A 22333-nucleotide genomic window follows, 5' to 3' on the forward strand; every position below is an offset into this window, starting at 1 on the left:
CAATAGAATCTAGAGAATTAATGCAACCTAATACAAATAAAAATCAAATGTAAATATATTTATTTTCCTGCAAAATCTATGATGCATGAACTACACCATAAAGCCATAATGTGAACCAGCCATAAGACAAAATATCACAATTGACATCAATGCTATTATAAAGATGATACTTACCTTGATTTTGGTGTAAGTTATAAAAGTTAAATGCCATTACATAATGCCAACTTGTATGTTTAACAAGTTTTTATTAAAATTTTGATGGTAAATATACCTTAAGACATGTGAAACAATTAAAAGTAAGTAGATTGTGTGACTTTTCTGATGTGATTCCTTAAAACCTTGATTTACTTGTGCCAAGTTATAGTTGATTCTTAGACTCCATTTGGAAGGAGCACAAATACAAATATATACAATATAAATACATAGAAAATAATACAAAATATAAGATTTTGCACTCTATATATTTGTATTTGTACCTTTCCAAACTAGCCTTAATAACCTTAGATTAAGACTGTGGAGTAAATTTTATTTGAGTGAAGGGCAATTACGTCTTACGATTTAAATGACTGTTACAGGGGAATACTAGAATTCGACCAAGAAACAAATACATGTATATAAATAAATTAATTAATAAATTAAAAATCTGAAATCAACGAGAGAAAGAGAGAGATGAGAGAACATGTAAACTGATGCACGGTTAAGGCTGACAAGAATTTAGTATCATCCATCGCACGGCGTCGAAACTCGCAAGGAAAGAGACAGGTTACAGTTATCTCTCAGTCATCTCTCTCAATTCTCCACTCTGAATTCTCGCTCAGCCCTCCTTCCCTCTCGATTTCCATCTGTGTTCATTGGGATTGGCTTCCCTCTTTAATTATGGTACATTCCGGCACACGCCTCCTCCTTCGCCCTAGAAATTTTCAATCCTATTATTCTTCTCGTTCAATGTTGTTGTCTGCAAATTCGATTCCAATGCCCTAGACATTCGAGACGGTTCCCTACGCTTCCATGGAGGAGGAGAAAGTCAGTGGCGGGAACTCGTCGAGGGTTTCTTCTTCTTTCCCGCCGGCGGCCGGCGGGGCCTCTTCGTCTTCACATGCTTCGAAGAATGGACGCTGGTTTACCGTAGAGCTTAGACCCGGGGAGACTACTATAGTGTCTTGGAAGAAACTCATCAAGGAAGCTAACAAGGCTAATCAACCTCCTCTCGCTTCCGAGGCTCCTTCCGGTGCCCACCCCGCCCTCGAGTCTCGTATTGCTCCGGTAAGGGTTCTATTTTGATAGTTCTCATTATTTTGGTTTATGACAGCAATGAAAAGTTGAAGCAAGTTCATTTTTTGAAGCTCTGTGTTGGAATTGTCGTCTATTTTATTTTGACTGAGCTGTGTCTGTAATTGCAATATAGCAACTTTCGTGGTCCAGTGGAACAAATTTGGTACTTTTGTTGGTGCTCTTTAGTGGCTTGCCGACTGTGGTTGATTGGACTGTTAGTTTTAGAGAGTTTTTCTTTGGTTTTTACCGGAATGGACGTATTCCTGGTGAAAATCACCGGTGCTATATGGAGTACAAAATTATTTTCATACATGAAGCTAAATCTTAGTTTTTTTTTTTTTTTTTTTTTTGTTTTTGTTTGTGTAATTGATTATTTGGTTGATCTACTAGAATCACATGAAGTCAAACTACCCCTCGTTTTTTCTAGTTCTCTTATTTTCCTATTCCTACCAAAAAAGGGTCCTAGAAGGGCTAGGAGTAAACAAAAAGTGACATGGGTAATAGCATTTAACAAATAGATATGACATTAAGCAAAATGGAATGGTCAAATAAGATTCATGTAACCAACTCCATATAATTGGGATAAGGATTGGATGACGATGATGATTTAATATTTTATAGTTAAATAAAGAAATAAAGAGGAAGCATCTTCCCTTGTTTTCTTCCCCTTGCGAGCACAACTACAATACCTTCAACAATTCTTGGATTTCATGTAAATGGTGTTGAGATTTATCCTCTACATTCCCTTACCTATAAATGTTGAGCTTGTAAATATAAATCAAATATTTTAACCAATACCAACACTTTAAACCTTGTTTATCTTGTTATGCTTATTAATTTTAAAGTACTCCTTTGCCAGTTTTCATCCAAATAGACATCATTTGTATGTGTCTTTATCTGCGAGAGCATGATTATGTGGCATATTTTGTATATGGAGTAGTGCATTGTGCTATTACTGTGAAGGTAGTTGGAACTCTGATTTGCTTCTGTTTTTTTTTTTTTTTTTTGTTATATAAGTCCCGCTCTTTTATTATGAAAGTATTCCTCATTTGCCATTACTTGCATGATAACATGTGTGGGTTGATGGTGACTGGTGAGGCTTTTGTCTGTGTGGATTTTGAAAGTTGCAGATAGTGATGCGATGAAAATGGAGCTGAAAGATAGGAGGATCACTTCTAATCTGGTGATCTAAGGAGTTAGGGTTTCTGCTTAGCTGAGAATTGAGTGAGGAGAACCTGATTCTCCTCAGAGTGGGTAGTACTGGTGGTGGGTGCTCTGACACCCCCTGAGGGTTTTTGAATATTCTAATCTGTTATTCTGATGGGTTAAGTTGTCTGTATTTCTGTATTGGGATCTGATCCCCTTTTGTTCCTGCTCTGGAAGTTCTGGATTGTCTTTACTTGCACACTTTTAGAAAGTCACGAGGAAAGTGAGTTTGGGAATATCTTTTGTCAGTGGTGTTTTGGTTAGTTATGCCACCTAAACTCAAGTCATTATGAGAGAGACACACGAGAAATGTGGCACTAGACTAAGTGTCTTTCCCAGGTCCACCATGTTCCTCATCATGGATTCAGTCACATGGTACTGCCCGTGTTATTGTTTTGCATACTAAGATGCATACAGAATGCTGAGAGTGGTATATCACAGTGCTTCAATGGCCAAGGCGTCTGTTCCACACACCCATTCGTGCTTGCCAATGGTGTTGTGCATGTTTATGCTCTTACAACATCACATAGTGTATCGACTTCAATATAATTTGTATCACATTTGCAAGGCCATTCTTGAACTTGTTATTTACAAGTGAACTTACTTTAGTATGGATGTATATTGGACCCTTTTTGCACCACCCCTGGGATGTTCTTTTAGTGAATGACTAAGTTGTGCTTTATCTTTTGTAGGGTCAACCTGTGGAAAGTGAATTGAAGGATGCACCTCCTGCAAATCGTTTTAGTGCTGTTATAGAGAAAATTGAGCGCCTTTATATGGTAGAGATGATACTTGGTTCTTCTTTATTATTTTGAGTTTCATTGATTCAATAATTCCAGATTCTGGATAAGATATTCTTAGTTGGTTTCTCATAAGAGTATATTGATAGGGGTGATCGTGGACTGGTGTGTGTGTGTGTGTGTGGGTGTGTGTGTGTGTTTGTGTGTATATATATATATATATATATCTGGACACAAAACCTAGCTCAAGCCCGGAAATTTGCTGGTTCAAGCCCCTAGTCTAAGACCTTGCTGTTTTCTGAATTATGGCATTTGGAATTTGACTATTTATTCTTTTCAGGGTAAGCATAGTAGTGATGAGGAAGAACTGGATGGTGTTCCTGATGATGATCAATATGACACAGAAGATTCTTTTATTGATGATACTGAGCTGGTTGGTATCATTTTTTTTTTCTTGTAGTTTAATTGTTATAACTGGATACAAAAAATAACATTTGTAACATTGAGTGTATTTGATTTTTTTTCCTTTTATTTTCAAAGTTAGTATCATCATGGTTAATTGTGCATGAATTCATGGAAAATGTTTATTTTATAATATGAATTACTGTGCCTAGTTTTCCTGTCAATTAATTTTCTGTTTTCCTGCCCATGGCCCAGTAGAATTGGCTATAAGGCATACCTTTTTGAGGGAGATGTGCATTCCAATTCATGCACTTGTTGCATGTTAGACTATCATGTAGTAGCTGTTTGCCATCTATTTACTCATTTTCTTCATGTTTTCTGCATAAAATTAACTGTTTAGTTGAATTGCATGGACCTCATTGATATCATTAAAATGCTATTATTAATGTCCCTTTGTCTCTTCTGCAGGATGAGTATTTTCAAGTTGACAAGTCAGCAACGAAACACATTGGTTTCTTTGTTAATAGGGGGAAGTTGGAACGCATGTGAGTTTCTTTTGTCCCTTCCTATTAACAAGCTTTCTTTAGTTGACAGTACTTTGTCATGTTCTAGACTGTCTACTATTTTCTCTCACCTTGGTTTTGATGAAGGAGATTGCAGAGACCTCCTCTGTAGGAAAGAAGATTCAGCACTTATATGTTCTCCATTATTGGAGGGATATTCAAATCTGGTTCTCCCATTCCTAGTTTCAACGATAAAACCATATTAAGAAGGGCATTTCTTAGGAAGAGGAGTTGAATGAATGACAGGCAAATAAATAAATGAATAAAGGAAGGCAAGGCAAAAAATGAATGAATTACTTTGCAAAAAAAGTATAACCAAAAGATTGGTTAGCCAATGATGGGTTTCATTAATGGAATGGGAAAGAGTAACAATAAAAAAGAACAGGGAAGTGCATGACATGGGAGCTATCATGCATGAAATAGATGCCCTTTTGTTGCTTCATATTTTTTTTCTTTCATTCTTTTTCTAATAAGGTTTCAAAAGAAAACCCTAGCTATGCATTCTAGTTGTATGTTTGATCAAATTTGCTTTCAAAAGAAATAGATGCCCCATGGAAGCTATCCCATCTGTTGTTGGAAATCAGGGAGCTGGCCTCTTATTTACACTGCAGTTTTAGATGGATACCTAGAGAATTAAATCAAGTGGCTGATAATCTAGCTAAATCTGGGCTGGGGAAGGATTTTTTGTATAGCTCCAATATGCTGCCTTCCTAGAGGGCCGTCTCTTTGCTTTTGTTGTGCTTAAAAGGCTTGTACATCCTCTCATGTACATCCCCCCTTTTTTGAATACTTAATGATTTCAGTTATCTGCTCTCTCTCAGTCTCAAAAAAAATTGCTTTTTAAGGTTCAATGACTCAAACATTTGACTAGACATCTATGGGGGCCTGTCTCTGAACTGGTTAGAGATCGAAAGGATTTTTTGAGGTGGGGAAATTACTAGTAGTATTATAGGTTTGGACTGTTTGGTGGATATGCTATTTGCATTCACAAATCAAACAAGAAGACTGATTGAATTGGAATCTGTTAGGGGGCTTGGGTTCTTGTTGGGTGGCGGATTTGGGTTCTTGGGGCTTGAAAGGGAGTCAGTTTTGTTTGTTTGATGATCAGGGTTTCGTTGTTTGTTTGTATCGCTTTTGTTTCCTATTGTAAGGGGTTTAGTTTTTGAGGGGTCGGCCTGTTTGGGGTGTTTTGGCCTGGCCAGGTTTTGTTTTACTTTAGTTGGGTTTTCATTGGGAATTTCTTTTCCCTCGGGTGATTGCATACAAGCTAGGTTTAAAGAAAAAAAATTCTTTATCTTAAAAAAAATGCTATAATCTTGCTTGTATGTAGCAAGTATTACCATCATCTTGTATTCAGTTTGTAACAAGCCTTTTGTATTACTGTTCCTCTTCTTGAGAAGGCTTGATGATTGCACATGTTTTCCTCTCTCTTCTATCAATACCCTTTTTAGTTTCCTATAACAAAAAGAACTTGACAACTTGGAAGAAGTCAATGGGGATGGCAATCTTTTTAGAGATCCGAAGGGAAAACTCTCAAACTTTCACCCATCTATTTGGTACTAGAAGCAGATTGAAGTGAAAGTGAGGTGTTGCTTCATGTTTCCTAACTTGTAGATATTATTTCTTAGATCTTTTTGGTTGTTGAATGGGACTTCTATCGTCAGTTGAGTTAGTTGATCTTGGATCCAGTGAACAAGGTATTCAACTTGGAAGCCCATAATCCATAATATTTGCTAATGACTTTTGGCCTATTAGAGTGGTCTCTGATTTATTCAATGACTCTCTATGAGTCTCCCTTCATTTATTTGGTCAGCAATAGGGTGGATTCGAGCCAAGATGAGCCAAATATTTGGCTATTCGATCTCGGCTTGCCAAAAAAACATGAGGCTCGAGTTTGATCTTGAGCTTGAATTTGGCTTGACTCAAAAGCTCATATATTCGAGCTTAGTTTGGCTTAGCTCAGGCTCGTTTGCAAGCTAAGCTTCCTATAAAAAAATTATTTATTCTTTTACATATAAAAAGTATTTATTATTTAGATGTAAAAAGATAAAAATATTAGGCTTGTGAGCCTCACAAACCAAGATTCATTGGGCTCAATCTCAGCATAAAGCTAGGTTTAGACCGGACTGACTCAAGCTTTTCACGAGCTGAGCTTGAGTAGCTCATGAAAAGCTTGATTTGTGTCCACACCTAATCAGTAACCATGAACATCTTATATTAAAGGATGATAAAATAAAAACTTCTCTTGTATCTTGAAAAAAGATAGAAAGAAGTTGTACAAACAGCTCAAAGGCTGACAGAGAACATTAAATTTCTATTAGACCTTAATTTACAGAAATAGCCAGACCTGGTGTACCCCATAGAAGGTGATCCCTAGTTACTTCATTTCTTGCAAGGACATCCACTATTATTTTAGCTGATTGGGGTGTCCATCTGAATGAGCAGTTCTGGTTGGATGCCAGCAAAATAGCTTCTCTAACCAGCTTATTGGAGTACCCAAGGCCCTTCAACCTTCTATTGTTCTTGGCTAATGTATTTTAGATAAATAGTGTACAAATAGATTGAACAAAAAGAGCGAAACCTGAAGTACAACATACTTCCCCTAAACTATACTCCTACCATTGTGCACTTTTTAACAGCACTTGCCTTGTTGGATGAAGTATGATATATTGGCATATTGGCTTACAATTTGCTTGATTTGAAAAATAACAAAAAAGTGTTTGTTAAGTGCTGGTATTTTTATTAAGCTGAATTTTCTATTGTTTTAACTTTTTTTTACTTCATTTTAAACTATCCTAAAATGTTATCATCTGTCCATATGTGATGCATTTTCTGTTAGTGACAATCATTGGTGATCTTTTTCTATTAATGATTGACTCGAAACTATGATAATCAAATAAGTTGTATCGAATGCTTGAGTTTCGTGTGTCAAGTTTTCTTTTGTTTTATGGCTTCTAGAAATGAACCTGTTGCTTCACCTGACTACCAACCAAAGAAACGCAGAAGGAAGGATCCTGCAAAATCTCGTGGTGAGAAGGACGGTGAGCATGTATCAAACAGAAATGCAAAAGATAGTGAGCATCTACCAAGTAAGCATGCTAAAGTGGGTAATGTGAGGATGAAAGCTGCTGCACGGACAGCACCATTGGTAGGGACCAAATCTTCTGGTTCTTCTCAAAGTTTAGCCACTATTAGTGAGTACTATAAAGATGAGAAAGTTCAGAATCAATTGAATTCTCTAGGACCTTCCAAGAAGAAGTCTACTGATTCTAATACTAAATTGGAGAATCCTAATTCATCGAAGACTTCTAATAGGGATGCTTCTATGTTTCCAATAGAAGCAAAGAATATTGAAAAACAGAAGAGTGGAATCATGCAACCTAGAGAGGTTGGTAATAAATTGAAAGTGCCAAGTGTGCCCTCTGATGCTGTCCATCAGATATATCGGGATAAAGGTGCTTTCACTCAAATTGAACCTCAACCCGGCAGACAATTGAATGATACGACTGAGATAGAGCTCTCCACCAAAGTTAGGCAGAAGGAGAAGAATAGCAGTAACCAACTGCCTGACCTTAATTCCTCTGGGATCAAGTACCCAGTGCAGACTGCTGTAAGTAATCATCAATTAAATATCTATGGTGCTTGATTTTCTGTTTTTTCCATTTGCATAGTTGTTTGCTTAATTGAAAATTAGCAAGGCACACTGATAACTGCTTTTTTGTTGCCCATGTTTGAATTATTTGTGTCGGCTTGTGCAAACTGCCACATGTATTTACTTAACACTCGTTGATTGATTGGGGAACAACTTCTTTTCTTTTTTGTTTTTAGTGAATAAATTTTTATTAATCAAAATGAAATCAGTATTGAGATTGGAATCTCTAATTTTCACAATCTTTCTGAATAAAAGCATCTCATTGTACAATTTCAGCACATCTTTTTTTTCATATTTTGATCAAAACAGTGTTTATTAATTTTCTAATAAAACTGAAAATTGTATCAACAGAAAGAGAGGGAAAGTCTTGTGTATCTGCTACCTGTGTATGTCCTCTTGTGCACTCTTTGTTCCTTTTTATCCAGATAGGTAATAGTGATTTAGCTAATTGAATATAATTATAGAAAATTAAGTTAGATGGTCTTTGCAAAAGGACCCAGTCAACTATATCTAAGATCTAGTATCATGAGGATGTATATCAAATATAAAGACAGAAAATTCAATATTTTGGTAAAGTAAAATTTTATCAGAAGCAAAACATATACATGTACGATTGTTCAGAAAACACTTTATTACCAAAAGCAAAGGTGTCCTGGAACTATACATTTCCTGCAATAAGATCTAACACCAACCAGAAGTTGTTGCCTGACAGCTCCTTCATCATTATCAAGTTCTGAAGGAACTAAGATCCAGTTCAATAAAAATGATCCTATGTCTGCACAAAGATGATTTGCATCCCATGATTTTCCTTAAAAAATTCTTCTATTACTTTCTTTCCGTATCTCCAACTGACAGCAAATGGAATAGCAAAACCTTCGCCTTTTACAGTGCTGTCCAAGGGCTGATTCTCAAGGTTCCCATCACACTCGATCAGAAGCGTTTCGGTTTTACCCCAAGGGTGGACGACGGGTGAGGGTGAACTGGTGAAAAAAGGCGATAAGTTTTAAAAACCGACCCCCCTCTCTCTTAAAGGAAAAAGGAAGGAAGAGATTTGGGAGTGGATGATTACTATGTTTGTTCGTCTGGTGATTTGTGCGAGTTAAAGTGCTTTGAGATTGAGGCATCTTCGGAAAAGATTGACTCCCAAGCACTCTTAGTGGCTACTGAAATGGCACTTCACAAGGAAGGGCTACAGACATGATTAGATCTGTATCTTCTGAGAAAGGTTCTCATAGTGTCTTAGACGAGGTAAAGGAAGGAGGTGAAAACGCTTCAGCTGTGCGGCTTCCATTAGTTAAAGAGGTGGTAGATCAACATTTTAAGCTTAGTAGTAAGAGGGACGTGGAAGATCGTTTGGAGAGAACTGAGTTGGGAGAAAACGTTGAGGAGGAAGGTGATAAAGAAAGAACTCTGACTTCAATGTTTTAAAGAGTAGCCTCCATCCCAATGAGACTGATAGCGGGGAGCTGGGTGTGGAGTTGGAGTGAATGTTAGTGCTGATGCTGGAGTTGAGAATGAGCTATGAAGATGAGATGGGAAGAGGAAATTTCAGGCAATAGTGAAGTGACTGGAAACCAGGTCGAGTGCTACACCGAGGATGTTCAGCATTATGAGGAGGTGAAGATTGGAAGGTTGGGCATCAACTTGGGTAGAAGGAGCAAACCTGAAGAGGAGGGGGAACAGGTCAATGAGATAATCAGCAAGAAACCTTATAGTTCAAGAAATCATAATGTTGTGCATGTGACAAAGATTTTCTCTAGGCTAAAACTCGGCCTGGCAGGAGCAGGACCTACAAAAAAATACAAATGGGTTTACAGGAGGAAAAGAATGAGAGACAATGGGACACATGGTATTAATCATAGGGGGTCATCGGGGCAGTTTCAGTCATCAACCACCCTGTTGCTGAAGGAGTAACAGGAAAATGAATCGAGTGGTGGTGATTCTGAGTCTGTGGCGAGACAAAGGCTGAAAATAATAACAGTAATGATAGGGAATCAGGTGGGGTGACCCCTAAAAAAAACAGTGGATAGAGAGGTTACAATTGGGAAAAGCTTGGGTCTGTTTTTTTTGGGGTGGTGAGGAGTTTGGTAGAATGGCTTTCGAGGATTTTGAAAGGAGAAGAAAGGAAGAGATGTTGAACAAAAACACCCGTCCGAAAGGAGACAAGGTATGGGATGTGGACGTTTCAATCCAGGATGACATGTTCACAGAGGAAGACTGAAGTCATGGCTGTGGCAAGGTGGGGTCTATGTTTTCTGTTTAGTTGATGGGCTGATGGTCTACGTTTTATTGGGGATTGGTTTGAGGTCTTTTCCTTGATCTTAGCTTGGACTTGATTGGGTGTTCCTTTTTGTTGGCAAGTTGCGTGGGTATTGGGCTCTCAAAGGATCTTTGAGATTGCTTTTCTTCTCTTGGTGATATCTTATCACCTCTCTGATGTATTTCTTTTATTTTTTAATAAAATTTTATCTTTATTCTTAAAAAAATGTATAATTTCATTAAATAATGATGTGTAAATAGGGAGAAAACCCTATACAGTGAGAAACTGCACATGTATGTATCATTCACAAAAGTCAAAGGTATAATAGATACAAAAGTCTGTGCTGAGTTGGCAGAATTTGACCAAGAAGTGATCTTAGCAAGGATCATGGAGAAAATTATGTGGAGTAGCTGTGTAGGAAAGATCAATAAACATCAGTGCTTTACAATTGAAGTATATCAGGAGAATAGAACAGACATCAAATGCTAGACTCACCTAAGAAGATGCTTCAAACCAAAATATACAATACAGCCCTCTGCTTAAATAAAAGGGGTTTAAACCTAGAACTGAGATAGTTTGGTTGTAATTTGATTTTAACCCTAGGATTTCATAAGGTTTTAAAACCCTCTTTGGGCCACATGCCTTCATCTTTTTAAATAGGACAGAGTAGTTTTTGTTTTTATTTTTAATTTCCTTAGGACTAATGCACACGTTGTACAGTCATGATACAGTGAACCTTGAGAATAAAGACTAATATGAATTAGTTTCTATCATGTATTTGTGGATAAATGTTAGTAAGATGCACTGGAAACAACTAGTTTGAGTGGGGTTAGATTTCTGTTCCTCATAAAAATTCCTTTTCGTAAATTAATGATAACAGTGATAATTGATTCTTCTGTGAGCTAACTTTTTGTTAATTGAAATTTTACCTAATTGTGATCAGAAGATTCCATCCATGCATGCAAGGGAAGGTTCTAGTGTTAGGCCAAAAGGTACAATGCTTGAAAGGGCCATTAGGGAGCTGGAGAAGATTGTTGCAGTGTGTAAGTTTGGCAATTATTGCGAATCTAAGTCATTTGGTTATTGTTCTCTTCCTCTAAGCAAATTAATGACTCTTATTAAATCATCATTTTTGGTACAGCAAGACCACCGATCATGGAAGTTCAGGATGGTGATGTTTCATCGCAGGCAATCAAAAGGAGATTGCCTCGAGAAGTAAAACAGAAACTTGCTAAAGTTGCCAGACTAGCGGTAATGAAAGATAGCTCTTCGACTTACTATTTGTATCTAAGGATTTTGTTTATTCATTAATGTTTCTTTACTTGTTACAACTCATGGATGTTTATTTGGAATATCCAAGAAAACTCTTTAACCATTTCTTTTGGGAATTGTAGCAGTCAAGCCAAGGAAAAATTTCAGATGAGTTAATAAATCGTCTTATGAGTATTCTCGGCCACTTGGTGCAGCTTAAAACATTGAAGGTATTTCTTATTTAAAAAGATAATCTAGCTTGCATCTCACGGATACCTATTTCAGCCCCCACCCCCCCACCCCCCACCCCCCCAAGCCTACAAGTATGCCAACACTTGCGAGAAGGCTTTGATGATCACGTCAAACAGTTGTGCTTGCTAACATGTAACTTGCTAGTTATATTTTAACTTCATGCCTCGAATATGTTGAATTGTTTATATGCAGAACTTCCCTTACATTATCAGTCTGAGATCTGATTTACCCTTTCTTTCTTTTCTGTTTTTGGATTGGGCAATGATTAACTTTATTTTCCCCAGTTACAAGGAGAAAGAAGATACTTACATAATATGTTTTTGTCACAGAGAAACTTGAAAGAGATGGTTGAATTGGGTTTGTCGGCGAAACAAGAGAAAGATGACCGCTTCCAACAAATAAAAAAAGAGGTCGTTGAAATGATAAAAATGCAAGCTTCCTCTTTAAAGTCTAAGGTAGGTATGAGTGAATTGTATTACATATGATTCCAACATGCTCTCTTGATGGATCAAAATTTGAAGGAATGTTTGTTGCCATTTATCCATACTGAGGTATATCATACGATTGTACTTCAAGTTCTTGTTTTATCAATACATGGATGGGTTTGAAACTCATTTTGAAGGATTTGCTTGTTAAATTTGAAGGACAATCCTGTAATGTAGCCAGTAATCTTTGACAAACATGTTAGCGTTAACTATCAAAAAAAGGCAAACTTGTTGGTGGAAGGGGACTCCAAAACTCTAATTTGGTGGTTGCTGAATGACTGCTTTGGACCTTGGTCTTTAGACATGCTATAAGAGAGATAATATTGCTGGCAAGAGAGGTGGGCACAAGATTTGAATGGGTACCAAGATCAGCCAATAGTATGACTGATACTCTAGCAAGGCAAGGTGTAGGAAGAAAGCAAATATTTTAGGGAATAATTACCCAAGGAGGGATCTTGTAAGTTGTAACTGAAGAAAATGACACAGAGGTAGGTAGTGATTGCTTACCCAAAACAAGGGGTGCTCTGTCACTTGTATATTTTGTATAGAATTTTCATTCAATTAATAAAACTGTGTCTTCAAAAAAACTCTCTATGTTACTGATAAAAAATGCAGCCAGCAATATTTTATTTGTTCATTTTTCTGGTGATGCTTGTATTACATCTTTTATATGTCATCTTTTGAGTTTTTGCCTCTTGAACTTATGTGATGCCCGATGTGTTTATTCAGGTACCTGAGCAACGGGATGGAGCATCTGATGATTTTCAGGAAGTACTTGACTCAGAAGAAAAAGGGGTCAAAGGAAAATATAGCATGGATGATGCTATGGAAGACAAGATTTGTGATCTCTATGACCTATACGTTGAGGTACTAAATTGTGTCCATGATGAAGGGTCTTGCTTTTGTTTTTATAATTTGTTTCCTTTTCTTTTCTTACCTTTCAGGTTGATTGTTCTAGGGAATGGATGAAGACAAGGGACCACAAATCCGAAAGCTGTATGTAGAGGTATTTTATACTTATTTCTTGATTCTTACTTGGCTGTTCCAGGCTGGATTCAAACTGCACCATGCACTTCTCAGCTGGCTTCTTTTGATGCATCTATTTTTCATTCAGAAACTTGTAACTTTTCCATATGCTCTAGAAATCAAGTTATCACAATTTGTTTTTACCCTTCCCATATTGGTTAACTTTTCCTTTTATCCCTCTATTTTCTGTTTTTGACTAATTGGTTAACTATTCCATCCCTTATTGAAGAGCAGTCACAGTTAGTTCATTTTGCTCAGTCTGACCATTTAGTCAAGTATTGGTGTCACATCTTTTGAATTAATTGATGCAAGTGTTGATTACTGTAGCCTTCTTGTACTTCTGTGACTGCTGGAACTGACATTATTGATTATTACTGCACGATCCTGATTCAGCTTGCAGAACTATGGCCAAATGGATCCATGGACAATCATGGGATCAAAACTGCTGTCTGCAGATCAAAGGAGCGAAAGAGGGCAATGCTTAGCAAACATAAGGTATTGCTCCTCTCACTCTCTCCCCCCTACCTACCCCGCCCCCCCCGCTCGCCCCCTCTTTTTTTCCATATTTACTCCTAAAACATTTCATTTGACAGAAGGGGTATTTTTTGATTGGTAGTAAACAATTTTATTGCTTTATTTTAAAAATGAAGATTTAATTACACATTTATGTTCCTTGCACCCCTTTTAGATAGTCAGCCTCAGCTAAACCCCAACCCATCATATATTTTCTTCATGTGGTATGGCATCCCAATACAAACCCCAATGTTTTTTAACTGGCCCAGAAACAGAATTGCTTTTCTGTCTGGTTAGTGTGTCAGCAGTTTAGTTGTCCAAGTTGAACAAGTCAACCCGTGACATCATAAATTAAATAAAAATATAAAAATACAGAAAATATGTAGAAAAAAATAGGCATGCCTCTAATATTATATATTCATCATATTAAACAAAAATAAATATGATAAATGAGAATTATTGATGAAAAATACAAAAAAGAAAAGAAAAAGCGAACAACTTATCTGATCCTTAACCTGTTGACTGGGTTAATTTTTTTTTGTTACCTAGTGGTTTAGGGGTGACATGGACCCAGAAACCTGTCTGGGTGATGGGCCTATCGGTTTTATTGGAGGTTAAGCCGCTGGGAACATTGAAACCCAAGATTTTTCCAGGCCATCAGCAGCGTGGTTTGCTGTACTTGGATCCACCTAAATTGGAGAGGAAGGAATATAAGCATCATATATCTATGGCAGCACTTAAATGGCTTGACTAGGGGTGACAATTGACCGGTTTTGGATTGGATTCAATCCCAATGCGATCCAAACTTTATCAAATCGGATTTGGACGGTCCATTATAATTATTGGAGGGTTGGGCCAATCCAAAAGTCTGAATTGGACCTAAACCAATTTCCAATAATCCAATCGTGAGGCCAAACCCTTGTCCAATTTGGAATCGATCAAAACTGAAGCCGGCATAAAATCACTCTTATGATAGTACTTTTACGAAAGCACTTTTACAAAAGCACTTTTACGAAAGAACATTTACAAAAATACTTTTACAAAAGCACTTCTACAAAAGTACTTTTATGAAAGCACATTTACAGAAGCAGTTTTATAAAAAAACACTTTCACGAAAGCACTTTCATAAAAGTGCTTTTGTAGAAGTGCTTTTGTACTTTTACGAAAGCACTTTTACAAAAGCACTTTTACGAAAGAACATTTACAAAAATACTTTTACAAAAGCACTTCTACAAAAGTACTTTTATGAAAGCACATTTACAGAAGCAGTTTTATAAAAAAACACTTTCACGAAAGCACTTTCATAAAAGTGCTTTTACAAAAGTACTTTTATAGTACTTTTACATGAAAGCACTTTTACAAAAGAACTTTTATGGAAGTACTTTTATAAAATCACTTTTACGGAAGTACTTTTATAAAAGCACGTTTACGAAAGCACTTTTATGGAAGTACTTTTATCAAATCACTTTACGAAAGCACTTTACAAAAGTACTTTTATGAAAGCATTTTAACAAAAGCACTTCTACGAAAGTACTTTTATAAAAGTACTTTTATAAAAGTACTTTTTCAATGCCAAAAGGGTATATTTTTGTAATTTTTTTATATGTTCTCTTTTTTTTTATATATAATTTTTGATATTTCATTCGGTTTGGATTGGATCTAATCCAATCCATTTATATTTTAATGGATTGGATTGGATTTGGTTTGTATTGGATTTAGACTGGATTGGGCTCAGTGATTTAAAAGGCGTGCCTAGGTGCACAGGCGATGCGCATTTTGGGGTATGCGCCTCACCCAGGTCCTAGGCGCACCCCTTTCAAAAGGTGTGCGCCTGATGCGCCTAAGCATGTGCCTGATGCGCCTTGCGCCTCAGCCCAGGCGTGTGTCTTTTTAAGCTCCAAGAACCCCCTATTTGCTGATGTTGTTCATTCATTAATTGCAATAAAATATCTTCTTAAAAGGCAATGAAAGTTATGGGAAATAAGAATTTTAGACCCTAGCATAGACTTGTTTGGGCTTGCCTCGAGGAGCGTGGTACAAAGGTGACTCATAGAATCAAGAATGCAATATGTTTTACATCACATTAGTTACTTGAAGCAATGCAATTAGGGAAAAAAAGAGATTGTGGGTTTTACATGCTTGAAAATGCTTTATATGTTTGCTTTTATTTTTAAATTTTAATTTGAATACACTTTACATGTTATGTTTATGTATTTTAATATTAGATAATAGGTTTTTTTAAATAATTTATTAGCAAATTTAAGTTTATATTTTTATTAACATTATGTTTAGTATTTTTTTGAATTCTTTGCATTTTTTATTTTTTTTCCTTTTTTTTTTGAATTCTGACTTTTTTTTAGCTTTTTTTTTTTGTAATTTTGCGCCTTTCTTAAAAAGGTGCACGCCTCGCCTTGCGCCTCAGGCGCAAATTGCCCCTTGTGCTTTTTTTGCGCCTTGTGCTTTTAAAACACTGATTGGGCCCAGTCCATTTGTAAGTGGACTTACATTAGACTGGATTGGGTTGGACCAAATCCAGTCCAATTGACACCTCTAGGCTTGACAACCTTTGATACTAGAGGATGGCTAGGGTGCAACTTGGTTTGTGCTGAGTTGAGCATTTGTTAAATTTGGAGTGGGCCTGGGCAAGCTCAACATGGTTGAAAATCTTCAAATCAGCAACCTGATTTGCATCCCTAAAGGTGGCATCTGAAAGATAACTAAAAAACATAACCTGGAGGTTACCTTTTTGATCAATAACTCATGTCAAATATAAATAATTAATTATCTTGTAGAAGACTAACAAAAAATCTGTAAGTTAAATATTAGAATTAATAAAATAAAAAAACCTGGTGTATATGCGTTTTTTAGTTATTCAATTATATAATATTGCAGACTCTTTGATGATGTAACACTTCCATATATCCACGATAATAACTTAAGAAGAGCATAATGCAAATTTCTTTTTCAAAACTAAAACTTAAAAGTCTTGAAGACAATAAAAAAATTAAAAATCACAAGTATTTCTTGTAAGTGGAAGAGGAAAGAGACAAGAGAAATGAATGATTTGGAGAGTCAAAAAGTGAGTGGACAGCAGCTCCTCTTATTATTTATATAGGGCAACCATAACAAGAGCGGAAAAGACAGAACTACCCCCAAAGATAAAAGAACATAAAAACAGTATAAAGACAGTACATAAAGAGTAATACACACTACAACACTTTCCCTCAAGTTGTGTTATATACATCAATCATTCCCAATTTGTTACAAAGTCCAACATGATGAGGAGCAAGAACTCCTTTTGTGAGGATATTGGCTAACTGATTTGTGGAAGTAATGTAGGAAGTACAAATGTCACCCATTTCCAACTTCTCTATGATGAAGTGCTTGTCTACTTCAATTTGCTTTGTTCTGTTATGAACAATATGGTTGTCAGCAATACTAATACAGCCTTATTGTCATAATATAGGGCAATAGGGTCAGCCACAGGAATTCCTAATTCCAGAAACATGTTCTTCATATTGATAAAAAAACATGTTCTTCACCTATAGTAGTCTTAGTTACTCAATGTGCCATTGGTTACATAGGGTTGGCAGATTCTTTAACCAAACAAGGGGTACATAGGATTCAGCTTTTATGGGCTCAGTTGTAAGCTTTATGATATAGTTTATAGGTGGCACCTCACACCTCTTTGTGGGGTTAGTAATATGTATCCTTTGTGTTCTTATTAATAAAATCACTATTATCCATAAAAAAAAGGCTGTTTACATCATCTGAACACAGTACAGGTTTGAAAGAATATTCAACCTTGGTATTACTACCAAGGACAAAGAATTAAAAAGGAGGGAAGAAGAGAGGTTGTGATCAGACCAATTCTCTTCTGCTAATCCACCACGTGTGAAGAAATAAAAAAGGAATAGTGTGTAGTAGCATAAAGGAAGTTCTTCCACTTGGATCTAGTGCTCTGATGCCATCGAGTAAGTGGAAAGGGAAAGGTACAAGATAAATGAATGATTTGGAGAGTTAAAAAGTGAGTGGATGGCAGCCCCTCTTATTATTTATAGTAGGGCAACCATAACAAGAGGGGAAAAGACAGTCACAGAACTACTCCCCAAAGATAAAAGCATGGTTTAAAATGTTGCGACATTTCGGTAATGTTGCTCGACATATGTCAGTGTTAAGACCTACTGACATGAACTCTTCACTTGGAAAAATACAAAATGTCGGTTGATATTTCAGCCACTTCAGTAAATATTGCCTATATTGTTCAAAAAAAAAAAAACAAAAAACAGTATAATATTTTGAAATCTTTCATGCAAATGTTGACAGCTCAGCACATATTTGAATTAAAGATAATCAAATTTCATCTCAAATAAAAAAGAAAAAAGAGAGATTAAATGGGGGACAAAGAATAAGTTTTCAATGAAGCTGGAAGAACTACAACTTCAGTTTCGAATAGGCACAAGAGTGGCTTCTACCCTTGGCCTTGTGCTGAAATACCTTGTTGGAACAAGAAGCAGGACACTGGACATCTAAAACTCTAAAAAATTGCTCTCATCTCACTCTCAAGTCTCAGTCTGATTCAGGTATGCAAGACAATTCCTGTTTCTCTCTCACAGTGAATGACCATGAAAAATAAGGGGAAAAAAGAAAAAAATGAAGATGAGGAGTTGAGGACTCAAGGTCGAGGAGAATGCTTATCTTCATCTTCCTCTTCTATTTCTTCATCTTCATCTTCAGATTCCTGAAATTCCTGCACAGTCATCACAATTCTCACAGCATCTTTGCGTCTTTGGAGTCTTCAAAATTTCAGGTTGAGGGTTCGATTGACCAATGAACCCTTAAGCCTAAATGTTTAAGTTTATGTTATTAAAGACATGCTACAGTACATGATGGTCTATTTAAGTCTATAGACCTTTTACAATAGCAAGTCTTTAAATGGAATCTTTAAAACATACCTACAAGTATGTTACAGTGCAATAGGGTCTATTGTAATATATAGACCTATTAATAGAAAGAATCTTTAATATATTCTTATAGTCTTATTACAAGTACATGAAGGTCTATGGTAATATTGTAGATCCTCATTATAAAAGCCAGTGGAAATGAATTTATAATAAGAAAATTAATGTTTAAGATAAAATATAAAATATTCATAAAAAACAAAAGATCAAACTGACTACTTATTAAAATAAAATAAAATATTTTAATATAATAAAAATATTAAATGGTTTATATAATTTATAGGATTTAATAAAAATATTATTTTATAAATAGTTTATATGGTGATATTGTAGACCCTCATTATAAAAGCAAGAAAAAATAAATAAATAATAAGAAAGTTAATATTTGAGACAAAATATTCATAAAAACCAACAATAGTGAGATATTTTTATAACAATAAAAATATTACTTAAACTATTTACTTATTGGAATAAAATGAAATGCATAAATAAAATAAATTTCTTAATAATAAAAGTATTAAATGATTTATATTGTTTTAGTGATTTAGTTCTAATTATTTATTAGAAGAAAAAGATATGCATCATGGAAGATAATAGTCTAGAAAGGTGTATAAATGCTTCTTTTATCATTTTACAGAATATCATTGCATATTTTCACATATTTCATAATATTTCCATAATGTCTATAATTTTTACAATATTTCCATCTGACATTTCCGACATATGGGTGAGCAATGTTTCCATTGACATCAACATTTTAAACCTTGGATAAAAGAACATAAAAACAGTATAAAGAGCAACACATTACAACAGTATTAACTAAACTACATGAGAAAATTTTTTGAGACAATGTAGGGGATACGTGAGATGGTGTCAAGTTAATAACAATATATACACAGGTATTTAATCTTCTTGAAATAGATGTGATAGTTATTATCTTATTAATTTTATGAATAAGTATGATTTGCAAAAGGTTTGTGCATATTTTGATTTTGAGAACTAAAAATATGGTTGAACATACATGGCAAGGTAAACGGACCACCTAAGGATGAATACATGTTTTATTTTCTTTTCAGAAGTAGGAATAAAAAAGTACAGTTTATGTTTAATATTATTTAATATATGTTTAGTATATTAACAATATGCATTTGTGTACACATTATTTACTTATACATTAGTGTATATATTACAGAAATATATTAACTACTGTTGGTACCTGATTTTCGAAAACCTGTATAGTTCTAGTACTATACATTTATGAAGAATTCATGTATTTTTTCTGTACTTTGGAAACTATGCTTTTAAATAAGATTTTATTAAAAAATTCAAATTAGGTGTATTACATACTTACTAACTATATTGTAAATATGTATTTTTTTTACTGTAAATGTATGGAGTAGATGCATTTGTGTTTCTTTTACCTTATCCAGTTATTGTGGCATTAATATAAATATTGCTTGTGTATCCATCCATATGTATCTTAACATTGGGTTACTGTTACACCCATTGATACTTTTATACAATCCCTTGATTGCTAGATTTAGTGCGTTGATCTTTGCAAAGTTTTATTTTGTTTATGCATTTACACTCTTGTGTTGGCAAGGCTGCAAATATGGTTTTATATATACAACTTATTTGAGTCATAAGCATGGCCTTTGGTGTAGTTGTCTGATCTTTATCCAGTTTTTGTTGTTTCACTTTTATCAAAAACTGATAGCATATGTATAAATTCATGAATACATGTCAGGGTGTTCCTCTGAATGTACAATTGTTTGTGTCTAGTTTTTTAGATATACTCATAAAATGTTCTAGAAGTCTTCAAAATTTTGTTTTTCTTCATAACTTATATTGCATATAATGGAATTTGTGAATATTTCTTTATATATCTTACTAACTAACTAGTTGGTAACAAAAGAAACATTATTAGCTTTGAATTAAAGAATGATACCCTATCTGAACAAGTGGTGTCTAGGGAACAACCATTTTGGGATTCATTGTATGTATGATGTAATCGGGGTGGATAGGCTCTAATGGGAAGCAAAGAGGTGTAAAGCATGATGCATATGTAGTTTATTCTTCTGGTTTATAAAATTTCATAGTTACTAATAAAAAAGATATACAAGTGTACATGTGTCTAAACACCCTTTTGTTTGGGGTAACATCCACCACTCATTTCATTTATGTTGTTTACATATTCCCTCCTTGGGGAATTATTCCCCAATACAACTGAGTTCTATTTACCCCTTGCCTTGCCAACTCACCAGCCAATATCACCAGCCATACTATTGGCTGATGCTTTTTTGATGAGTATGCTATTGGCTGATGTTGATATCCTGTTGTACATGACATTAAGCTCTCCCCTCCATGATCCAATAGGATTTCTTCCAACTTATCTATTTACATGTCTATGAATGGAAGGTCAAAGCTTATAACATGTGAAACCCTTTCTACCACACTTATTCCTTGTTGTACTACCACCACTTCTGCCCTTATCGACTCTCCTTGACTAATGAGGCCTCAAAAATAATGCTTCAATTTTTTCATTGTTGTTCCTAAAAAGAACACCCATTCTAGAGTTGCTTGGATTTCCAAAGTTTTGCCTTCATCCATCAAAATCCAACTTAGTTATGTTATGAGAGGGATGTCCCCAAAAGATGGTTGGCAATATTCTTGCCAATGAAGAGTTTGCCACATAATCCCAATTACTAATAATGTTTTCAATGGAGAAACAATTACAAGCATCTAGAATCTTGTCCTAATGTGCCACCTTTATGGATAATTTCAATAATTGCCTCATTGAGTAGTTTCTTCTCTTTGAAGATTCTAGTGTTCCTTTCCTCCCAAATACTCCAAAGGGCACTTATTGTAGTGTATCTCCACACCATTTTACCTCTTTCTCTTCAATGGGGAAAAGGAGTATGAAGTTGACCCGGCTGGTTGAACCATTTGAGTTGTCACCCGGTCAAAGATTATGGGTCTCGTTTTAGTAAAACCCGGAGGACAGTCAAAAACCATATGACTTGGATAGTTGAACCGTTGACCTGTTTGATCCGGTGACGAGGTCACGAGTTGCACACTAAATGTGTATGCAAACTTCGGGAGGCCATAACTTTGCACTCTAATGTTTGATTAGGGTGAAATTTTTTTTCTTATTTTGTGTAACTTTTCGAGATCTATGCTTCCCAAGGCACCTATAGCACCTTGCCATGCTATTTCTGGCAACCCCCCCCCCTTTTGGCCTCAAAATGTAATTTTTAATATTTTTTACAAATAAAAAAAATAAAAAAATTGAATATATGTGTGTGTGTGTGTGAATTTATGTATTGCTAACATGGCACAGTTTGACCCATTCAACTCGGATGGTCATGTAGTGACCTATGTCTTGGAGGCAAATACAGTTCGGCCTCTAAGTCGGTTTTTAAATCATTGGTGGAAGGCAAGAGGTGTGCCTTTAGGCAAGGCGCCCTTAAAACACCTTGAGGTATATGTTGAATGCGTTTATCATAGTTTTGAAAACCGGACTGGATTGGATGGTAGGATCAAAAAACCCGGTATCTGGTTCTGTTTCACCCTAAGACCGCTTTTTGGCCAAAAAACCATTGATTTGGTCAGCAACCTACTGACATGAGTGGTCGAATTGTCGACCCGGACAACGTTTTTTGGCTTTTCTTATTTTTTAAAGTTAGAACGGGTCGTCTTTTTGAATTGGACAGCTGGACCGTTCGACCTGGGAACTGGTCCCTAGAACGG

The 22333-nt window shown here is 35.6% G+C and overlaps 1 protein-coding gene across 7 annotated transcripts in view; it reads left to right on the forward strand.

The window, feature by feature from the left end:
• Positions 1-637: 637 nt before the first annotated feature.
• Positions 638-22333, forward strand: part of LOC148873886 (ubinuclein-1-like) — a 41263-nt gene continuing 19567 nt past the window's right edge. The window contains exons 1-12 of one of the 7 annotated variants that reach the window (XR_016104992.1): positions 638-1263; positions 3171-3257; positions 3559-3651; positions 4089-4165; positions 7142-7793; positions 11039-11138; positions 11237-11346; positions 11490-11576; positions 11928-12053; positions 12813-12950; positions 13028-13089; positions 13503-13604. Coding sequence is in view for 4 of the 7 variants with exons in the window: in XM_088964562.1 (XP_088820688.1) it covers positions 1009-1263; positions 3171-3257; positions 3559-3651; positions 4089-4165; positions 7142-7793; positions 11039-11138; positions 11237-11346; positions 11490-11576; positions 11928-12053; positions 12813-12950; positions 13042-13089; positions 13503-13604 (1875 nt within the window). In the remaining 3 variants the exon portion in view is untranslated. The remainder of the gene's footprint in view (positions 1264-3170; positions 3258-3558; positions 3652-4088; positions 4166-7141; positions 7794-11038; positions 11139-11236; positions 11347-11489; positions 11577-11927; positions 12054-12812; positions 12951-13027; positions 13090-13502; positions 13605-22333) is intronic. The other 6 variants (XR_016104994.1, XR_016104993.1, XM_088964562.1 and 3 more) reach the window with 6 other exon arrangements.

The sequence above is a fragment of the Nelumbo lutea genome, chromosome 1 (assembly GCF_056320005.1).
Source record: "Nelumbo lutea isolate HS-2025 chromosome 1, American lotus-T2T, whole genome shotgun sequence".
In the NCBI taxonomy this organism is placed as follows: Eukaryota; Viridiplantae; Streptophyta; class Magnoliopsida; order Proteales; family Nelumbonaceae; genus Nelumbo; species Nelumbo lutea.